Below are 10,770 nucleotides of genomic sequence, written 5' to 3'. Positions count from 1 at the left end.
TATATTTTCCAGTGTATCAAAATTACATGCATATTGATGTCTTTTAACTCTAATTAAAATGTTTTAAATAAACGTTCCATTTAATTTTATCAACATAACCAGTCTCAGATTGATCTAGTCCCTAATAAACAAAGTAAAACCAAAAAAGAATACTCAGAAGAAAAATAGCGAATGAATAAGCTGTTTCAATTACTGATAGAACATTACTTCCGAAACTAGAATTTAATAGAAATCAACACTTTACAGCAGATTCATTCTTATTTTAATCTCACTAGAGAAAGATAAAAATTTGTTTACTTTAATAATAAATTGTGTTATTTCCTCAGTAAATGAATGATAAATGTATTAGTTATTTACTTTGATGCTATCACTTCATAGGAATTTACACAGATATCATTAAAGTAAGAAAAGTCACTAAAAGGCATGAATCATGCTGACTTTGTGTAGTAGCATTAGGGGGCTAACATACAGAAGATAATTTCATAAAGACCTAATTCAAGAAGGTGATATATTCAAGATGGTCATGGGGGTTTGAAAATTAATTTGGGGAACATACAGAGGGATAGTGGATGGGGGGAGGGGGGTTCACACAGTGTGAGGGATATAAATGATAAATGTCTAAGTTTTGCTTTGTCTTGTGCACCTAAAACTAATTAAAAAAATAAATAAAATAAATAAAATAAATAAAATAAATAAAAAAGGTGATATATTTATTTTAATAGGAATGTACTAAACAGTATGATATTTTGAGTCGGTGCAAGTTGAAATTTCAGTCGTTTCATATACATGTGAAATCATATATATGTAGATTGTATTATTTCTAACATGTTAATTTCTCTATCTACCTTTTGATCCAGTATTGCATACATAATGACCTTTGTAAGGATATATAGATACATACATACCTCTTAGAAGTTGCACAAATTTGAGGTGTCACCTGAAACTGTCACGGTATAAGTTTGGCCTTGTACTTAAACTGACCACTATTGCTCTTTCAAAGGAAGTGGTCAGTCAGCGGAGTTTTAAAATCATTTGGAACTGGAAAAAAAGCAGTTACTTTTCTAAAGCACACAGTCCCTGGCACCACAGAGCCCATAATTCCATGAGATGAGGAGCGGAACACCGAACTTGAACCTGGCCTATCAGGAGAAGATTCCTACAGGAAGATGAATAGCTAGCCTTGTGAAGGGGATAAAGAGTTACCCTAGTGGAAGAAACAGGACACACAACCGAGGTGGAGAGAGAGCGAAGGAAAGAAACAGAGAGGCAGAGAGACAAAGTTGTGCTTCCAGGGCCATGGGAATTGAGAAATGAAGCTGGAGAAAAAGTAAGCTCAGATCATTAATGATCATGTACATCATAGTAGAGTTAGGACTTTATTCTGATGACAAGGGAATGATTTTTAAGAGTTTTGTGTAAAGAGTGATGTCATCAGGTTTGCATTTTAGCCATCACCTTAGCTGTCCACATCCCTTATTTTTTTAGGCCATTAGATTTTTTAAAAACCTAATCAATCCTAAAATGTTTCATCTCAAAGAACATACTACCTCCATGACTGACTGACTGACTGACTAAATGAATGAACAAAATATTTGGGAAATTTACTTAAATCAGGCACATGTAGGAGGTTTTAGAAAACTTTCTCTATTGCTGTGGAATAGGCCTTCACATCTTTCTGCTACCTATAGCATGATTTTCTGGTTTAGTTCTGGTTGTAGTGGTTTTGTTATGATTTGTTACACATCTCATACATAAATGCTGCTCATCCCTCTCAGGGCAATTGCCAGGACAATTTTTTATCCTCATTTTTAAAATGAGACAATTGAGGCTTGGAGAGGTTAAATACCTTTCCAAAGTCTCAGAGCTGATAAATGCCATGGCTATAATTTGCACAAAATTCTATGCTTTGAAAAATACTTCTGCTGACATAGCCCACTTTAGAACAATTAGTTCTCCAGAATTCATGCTAATTTTTATTTCTGACTTCACTGTGAAATTTTTGAGGGCCCATATTTCTTTTTATTTTCATTTTTAAATAGATACTGTATTTCCATGTTTGAAATAGGAAAACAATATAAAGAGACATTTACTTATAGAGGAATCTGACCGCCTAACTCCCCTTTCATCCCCCCATTCCCTCCCACCAATCCTTTGCTCTTTTATAACCATTTCCATAGGTTTCCACTGTTATTTTATTGAAAACAAGAAAAATATATATATGTTCTTATTTTCTCCCCTTTTTACATGTAAGACAGCTTACTATGTAACACGGGAGCCTATATTTACAACGTCAATGGACTTCAATGAAGTGAATAATTTCTCCTTTGATTTATTTGGAAGAAAAGTTGATTTGAATCACTTATTAATCTTGGGCTAATAGCTCTTTTAAATGATGTAAATCTTCCTGTGACATTTGACTGACATTAGTAATCATTTAAAATTTCTAAGGAAGTCAAGATATAAAGGTATCAGTAGGGTTCTTAAATTATTTTTACTTTAATATGCAGTAATTAAGATGTTTACTGCTGATGTTTTGAAGATTTAATGATTTTTATAATCTCTGTAAAACTTGGTATGTACGTGAGAGTTTGGAAATTTTGAATTGAAACATATGGCTGCATTGGAATATGAGAATATTGCAAGACTGGGGTTCATAACATTTTGAATAATAGCATTAATTTGTTTTCCCCAAACATAAACACATTATTTTTTCATCTAAGCACAGAACCTGGGAAATCCACTCTTAAAAATAAAGCCCAGATTTTGAATAGCTACATTCAGCGTTGAGGTCTTAAATTATTATTTCTGCATTTTTCTAGGGCAACACTGGCTTCATGGGCAGCCTGCGGAGCTCTACTGTCACACAGAGTCCCGTGCTTAAGACTCCCTGCTTGGTTTAATGCTCTACTGTCACTGTCTTGAAATTCTTAATGTTTTGAACAAAGAGATATACATGTTCATTTTACACTGGGTCTCACAAATTATGTAGACAGCTGCAACATTTCTTTACTATTTAACAGATGTCATTTATAGTTATGATTTATCTTTGTATTGTTTTCTACATTTAAATTATATTATAAACTGGGTTTACTTTTGACACTGGCAATATTTTTTCCAGTAAGATTGATCTTCCATGACAGTTATGTCGTCGGCGAATTATTTTGAGTTTTCTTCTTAAAGTGTTTAAGTGATAGTCGATTCATAAAATGTTTAAGGAACTCTGTCAGATGATTTCATTGTACACATTAAGTCTCTTTCAAATACAATGTTAGAGATCTACGTTTTAGATTGACCAAGAGACAAGGATAGGAATAACCATTCACTTAAAGACCATTTTGCCCAATTAGTTGGTATTTAGTGCCAGCTGATATTGTAGTAGGTGACATTAGGTTCTATAAACTCAATTCTAGATATGTTATTTTAAAAAAGCTAAATGGCAAGGAACACACTTTAGTGAGTTCCTACAATATACTAGTCAATGAGTGTACAATAAAAACACTAAGAAAATCCCTTGCACAAATTCCCATCAATTTTGGCCTCTTTCCTACACCCAGTGAGTGGGGTTGCAGGAACCCTCCACGTTGCCCTCACAACAATGTAGTGCTATTCAAATCACTTGCAAAATATAAGAATGAGAAGAGACTTTCTTGACACTCCTGGAGGCTGAGCCTGTTGGTCTAGCTTTTGAATATAACAAACTAGCAGCTTTATCGCATAAGAGAAGATCAAGAACCAAATAGACTTGTAGATCCAACTTCAAAGAAAAACAATAGTTTTCAGAAGAGAAAAATCAGAGTTTTTTAGTGAAGTTTGTGCTATTATTTCTAGTGTTGTATTTATACAACAGGTAAGCAGGCAACATTAGCTGGGTTTGTGGCAATGCCCATGGTGGGTTAATCTGATTCATTATAATGAGGATTGTATTAGAGGTTTTACCTCATTAGAATCTCACATAAGTCCATATTCTATCTGACGCCCCCCCTTTCCTGCCTCCTGAAATAAAATCGAGTCAAAGCAGATAAGTCCCAAAGTAGCTGATTTGCTACAACACATACGTGAAGAAGGAGCTAGGAACTTAACCTTTCTCAAAGTTGTGGGACTCTGTAATTCCTCCATACGAAGAGAACAAAGAATTCTCTCCCTAAAATAAAGCATTCTTCTTTCATTAAAATCATGTTTCTTTCAGTAAAATAACATTTCCCTTTTTTAGAACAGGTATTTCTTTCATGTTGGTACGTTGCTAATCTAATTAAGCTAAGGGTATCCTCCTGCCAAAATAACCTTTTCGTAAAAATTACAAGGAGAGATGATAAATGGAGAGAATGGGCAAAGGTGATACACATTTCTTCATAAGGAATGTGTAGAAATGTCAAAGCCAAGTATTCAGTTTTTAGTTCAAATAAGCACTCACTTTGAATAAATATATAAATCATGTAGAAAGTCATAAACTATTTTCTTTTGTAGGTAAAAACCAAAGTGACATACAGAAAAATTATTCAAGCTAATAAAAAGTTATTATAGATGAAATGAACAAAAGATAACCAGTTTATTTACTGGAAAGAGTTATGCATTACACCATATTCAGTTGGTAACATAAACCAAGATATGAGAATTAATATATTGGCTTCAATTATTTTCTTAGCACTGGAGTACCTTTTCCAACCATTGAGTGTATGATCAGATTACACAGATGCAAGCACATATATAGATACTCCCATGAGACATTCACTTGGGATTGTCTACAATAAAAAATTTAAAAGGACAAGAAATAATAAATTCATAAGAATTTTCTTGAATTTAAAATAAATGCATATGTCTTTGAGAACAAGTTTTCTTTGAAATGTGGATTGTTAAAAATAATTAGCAACAAAAGAGTTTCTTAGGTCAGTCTTTTAGTCATGTTTTATATGGTATCATTAGGTGGAAACACTTCACATCATTTAACCAACCCCAAAAGGCATAATAACAAAATTGCAAATAAATGTAGGAATAGCACAATCATTATAACAATAATCATACAGTGTAGAAATTGGGGTTGACCACTCATTACATAACTGTTATTACTGGAAAGAAATACAGTATCGGAATCATGTATGGTTCATCACATATGCATAATCATGCAAATAAAAACACTGAGTAGATTACAAAAATGTCATAAAAGATTTTCAAAGAATTGTTTAATTGACTCTAACAGTCAAACCATTGAGCTTAAAAATTTTGTGGCGATGATGTTAAAATTATTTACTTCCTCTACAGTTTGGTACACAATCATACTATGAACCCAAACAACAAAATGATTCACTCTGCATCTCCATTATCATCGAATAATGACTCATCAACAAATTGACATTTCTCTTTATAGCTATCTGATCTTTGTTTTAAAAATAGTTTTTAAAGAGAAAAACACAGCCACACTAAAACACATCAGATTTTCTTCTCAGTGTTTTCATTAGAGAACCATAATGATCAAAGAATAACTCTGAAAGAAAAAAGTTAAAATAAAAATGTGTTCTCAACCAATGTTATACAGCAATTAAACACCAATCACAGAAATAATCTGGCTCAGCAATTTATCTAGACTTCAGTTTAAATAGGACAAATTTTAAATAACTCCAGAGGAAAGGGATAAAAATACAATGAAGTTTAGAGCCATGCATTTCAATATGGAAAGGAGACCAGATAGGTAAGAATCTCCTTACATTCCTAATGGAGAAATCACAAGAGAAATAAGATTTCTATAGTGTTCACTTTATGAATATGGGAAAGCTTACATGATGCAAAATATTTCATGCAAACATTTCACACTGCATACTTTTATGCATTCATACCTTTACTCTAAAGGCAGTTAATTTCTGCTCTTCTTTGTAAGTTGAATATTTTTTCTAGAAAATCCTTCATTGGAGAACATATTTTAATACTAATTATCTTTTTCAGTGATACTTTGAGTAAGGATGGAAGAGATGTCTAGACAAAATCTTTCAGATGTTAGAATGGAATCAGGTTACAAATGCAATACATCAGGGACAACGGCAGTTAATTTGGCATTTAAATAAAGATGAATTTAATTACAGACACAGCTCATCTGGGGGTATTATTATAGACAATGGAAAAGGTCACTCGGGAGCTAGATTGGTCTTGTATGTCCATAGCAATTGATTTTAAGGAAAAATTACGTCAGTATCAGCACTGATCATATTACATATCACAACTCCAGTTCAACAGCTTTTTGAAGAATTATGTTCCCTTTATTTGAAAACATATTCTTGTGAATTTTGCAATCATAAATATAAGGACTATTTTAAATCATTCTGGTTAGTAAACAAACAAACTGAAGTGTAAATTCTTAAAATTGTGAACTTTATCCTAAGAGTTCCTTTTGAATCTAGTCCTACTTTATATCTACAATATTAATGCATTTGTGGCATCCTTGGATTGAACCAGCAGAGTTGCTTACCGGAAATTGACCAGTTTCCCCTGATACGTCTTTCTGAGAAACAGATTATGTCTTTTTGCTGACTCATCCCAGTAGAAAATATATTTCTTCCTTTTCATATTTTGTAATTAACACTTGAGAATTGCAGAGGGTTTTATTTAATGCAAAATATCAGGAAATGTTCATATTCATGGTTTATTTGATCAATGCTTCATGCTTTGAAACTGAACAACATCTGGTTCAAGAATATTTTCCAAAGCATGGAAAAAGTAAATATTGTACGTTGAAGATTCTTTTAAGTAAAGATAAAGTTTGAGAGGCATTTACCCCTCTAAGGAATCATACACCTTCTATTTCTGAAGTATTCCTGAGGACATTTGTTTTTTTAGACTCTGACAATTGAAGCTTTTTATAGTAAATTACTACATTCAGGACAACTTTAAAGATATTATGAAACACAGTTACAAGAAAAAAATAGTAATCCTGTTTTATTTATTTTCTTTACCAAATATCTTGGAAAAATTAAGATTGCTATCCTATTTTCAAGGAATAAAATACTTTATGACTAACCAGAATAACTTTATTTTTAAATGTAAAAGAATTATAGGATTACGAAATCCTAGAATTATAATACATTATCATAAGATATCTAGCCACTTAATCCCTACTATGACAACCAATATCTAATTTTAAAAATAAATCCTTATAATTATCAATTTCAATGATTAATTTTTCCACTGCTAAGAATCTTTTTCCTAGAGTTAATATAAATCTTTCACACTGAAGACTATTTTCTCAAAGTTATCCAAATTCCTCTTATTGAAACAGAATTGGATACATGAAAGGGTTCCAGTGAATCATGAGTTGGTTGGAAAGATTAACCCAAGGGTCCTGTATGCCCCTGTGCACTTAGGCCAAAGACAATTTATTGCTCCTTTTTATTTTATTTTTTAACTAAGAAAAGTCCTCAGTAGGAAAGCATTTCTGCATTCTATACTTTCCAGAATGGTAATTGTGCTTACTTTTTAAAAACTACCTGGTTACTTTGCTAAACACCCTTGCTACCATAGTTACCTTTAATTAGCCAGTATTTTTATTGTGTTTATGTAGTCTTCCCCCTCCCGCCCCCCCCCCCCCCCCCCACATTTCTCTTCAACTGGTCTTACTGAGGTTTGGTTTTTTCTATTTTCACTAGTTCTTCAATTTTTCAGTTTCCTTTTGAATCATCATGTTTCTTTACAGGTACTAATTTTATCAATGCTACACATATTTATTCATTTTAAATACCTATAAATAAATGCCTACAGATACGGCTCAATTTAAATTATACTAAATGATGCCACAGTGTAAATACATGGAATTCTCTCTTACTGCTTGCGGACTTTTACCTAACTTTGTGTTGAAAATTAGAAATGTATTTCCAAGTTTCTATACCTTGGCAAAGTTTTGCTAAAATTTTTATACAATTGGTATTTCAAAACAGACATTTCCTCCTCTGTTGACATAAAGGAACTGAAATAAAATTCACATATAATAGACTTGATAAACTTTATATTGGAAGAAATAAATGCATTGTCTGTGACTCGGTCTTTTACCAGGTCATAAATACAGAGTAAGGGAGAAAAAATGCAATACTGCACTGTCAGTAGGCATTACTGCCTTATAGTTTCAGAGACAACACTTACTGCTGAATTCATGTACCACCAACAAGATTGATGAGATAATATAGGAAGATGTTCTGAGGGACTTTTTAAAGAAGCATATTTTCCCTCAGGCACAAACACTTTTTGTTAAAAGTCAGCTTTGCATCCATGCCACTTCTCAGGTCTAAACATATGATGCTCGAAAAAAAGGAAAAGAAAAGAAAGAGCAAGGGTAGGGGGGTGGTAGCTTCCTTTAATTGAACTCTAATATAATCCACACTGTCTCACTAACACTGGTTCCAGGCAGATACAACACCAATACAATGAAGAAAATGTTTAGGAACAGCAAGGCAACACAGGTAGGAAAGAACAGAAGGTCAGGCTACCATGACCAAGAATTCATGAAGACTTGTTTCTTATTCTGTACTTTAACCTGACTCCTTATTTATGGTGAAGAGTTCCAACTACTCCAAGTTGCATAATAAAGGACACTGTTGAAAATAGCACTCATATAAGAACCTTAAAACCTCTTGGTTGCTTTGGTAATAGTGACCACTACTTAAAAGGTGTATGACTAATGAAAGCTCCTGTACTGTGCTTTAATGACTACCAATTGGCCGCCATCTTTGATGGACTGTTCCATTAATGTCCCACCCACTTCCACTCAATAAGGTGAGTGGCTCTTACTCGATCTCCATTGTTAGAGCCCTGCATTGTTAACTATCATTTGTGAGGATTGTTTTTGTTTTAAAGAGAAGTTACAGATATCGTTACATGAAAAGGTCAAACCATTATGGTTTTAAATAAGTTAAGGCTACCTGACCAGACAAGGAATCAGGGCTAGGAGCAATTGTGTGGGCAGCACATGATAGTTAAGGAGCCCAAGAGTGTTAGACCTTTCAGCTCAATTAGCTGTTTTCCTTGTTTGTCAGATTATGTGCAAAATAAATTTTGCTATGAAAATCCACTGCCTTAAGTCAAGTCATAAAGGTTACCCAGCAGAATCTGTAAATTAACTAGGAACATGTATTATCTCAATACAGATAATATAATGATTGTAGGCACCTGAGTGTTTGTCAAAAGTAGACAATGAGCTAAGGTTTATTATCTACTGTTTTTTTGTTTGTTTGTTTTTTTGGCAAGGAAGATTCATTATGAAAAAAACTAACAACAACAAAACATACAATTTTAATCAAAATTTGAACACTTTCTGGGTAAATTCATTAACCAAAGGCTAACTTACATCTATCTATGTATATATTTTCCCATTTGATACCTGTTAGCAGGAAAGACTCATAGTAGGACCCTGAATTTGGGAGAAGTAAAAAAAAATTCTGGCCATTAAATAAACACACCATTTTTTCCCCTTCATGTTATTTAGCTTTCTTTAACATTATCACACACACAAACACACACACAAAGGAGCAGCACCAGTGCATCTACTTGCCTGCAATTTAAAAAATTAAAGATGCCGTCAAAAGTTGAATAAGTCAATGAATCATAACATAGTCTTTCTTAGATTTACTTAATGTCCAGTGAAGTATTCTAGTTTAAAAAAAAAAAAATCCAGCAGTTAATGAGCTAATGATTAGAAAATAAGTGCATAAACAATATCAGTGTAGCAGCAAAATAGTTATTGTTAACATTCCGATGCACCTCATTTAACATTCTGTGCAAGAAAAATGACCAGAGTCTGGCCAATTCCAGATCTCCAACTAAATTAAAACACAATTAATTGAGCAAATTATGCTTATTTAAAAATAAATGAATTAAGTTCACCTCTCACAGAAATGATTTTTATAGACATAAATCATGTGGCAAATAAAGTACAAAATAAATATCAATGATGAAAAAATATTGGAATCAACTTCTATAGCCAAATTTGAAGTATGAGGAAAGATGATTTTACAATATATGTATTTTACATTGTCGTAAGTCTCTCTTATTCTATGGAGGTAACACCATCCATCTGAGACACATGTGTCCTGGTCCTTTTTATTATTATTATTATTTAACTGAACTGTAGCCATTTGATTGCAGAAGTTTATCTGTACTTAGAGAAACCGTAAAACATTGGAGTCTGTGCGTTGTGTTATTCTTCTCAACTTCTTTTTGTCTTCCAAAGTGATAGGCGTTAATCCCATCATACAAGGAACAACCAAGAAGAAAACACTCGCTGGATCTTGGGCAGTATCTTGTGTGTGGCTACAGAACCGTTCATCCCAGATGTTTGTCCGCAGAAGATGAAGGCTAGGGGTAAGGAGGCTTGGAGAGACAGTGGAGAGGGGTGCACTGCGAGCTGGAATGTGGCTGCTCGTCAGGGAGAGTTATGCCAGGACTGAAAATGAAAAACATGTGTGTCAGCCAAAAACTCATTGACAAGGGTCCAGCCATACTTGAAAGGTTAGACAGACACATCATTTTCACAGAAATAAAACAAACAAACAAACAAACAAACAAAAACCCCGAACAGAAATTTTTTTTACGGAAAATGATTTAAATCCAAAGCATGCCAAGACAACTGTGGCTTTTTAAGACTCTGGGTGGTGAATACACAATGCAATAGATAAATGATTTATTACAGAATTGTACACTAGAAACCTATATAGTTTTACTAACCAATGTCACCCCAATAAACTTAATTTAAAAAAAAAACACGCACAAGAAAGAAAAAGAAAATGTGTCAGGGAAATG

General features: G+C 33.1%; 1 protein-coding gene across 6 annotated transcripts in view; it reads right to left on the bottom strand.

The window, feature by feature from the left end:
* Positions 1–4,527: 4,527 nt before the first annotated feature.
* The window catches only part of BICD1 (BICD cargo adaptor 1), a 180,560-nt gene continuing 174,317 nt past the window's right edge, over positions 4,528–10,770 (bottom strand). For all 6 annotated transcript variants that reach the window (XM_074325843.2, XM_088798762.1, XM_019736733.3 and 3 more), the window contains one exon: positions 4,528–10,414. In XM_074325843.2, the coding sequence (XP_074181944.2) occupies positions 10,327–10,414 (88 nt within the window). In that variant the 3' untranslated portion in view covers positions 4,528–10,326. The remainder of the gene's footprint in view (positions 10,415–10,770) is intronic.

This window comes from Rhinolophus sinicus, chromosome 1 (assembly GCF_057876585.1).
Source record: "Rhinolophus sinicus isolate RSI-liver-muscle chromosome 1, RSI-T2T, whole genome shotgun sequence".
NCBI classification, from domain to species: Eukaryota; Metazoa; Chordata; class Mammalia; order Chiroptera; family Rhinolophidae; genus Rhinolophus; species Rhinolophus sinicus.
The sequence above is the reverse complement of the archived record's forward strand: the minus strand, read 5'-3'. Positions and strand labels throughout refer to the sequence as shown.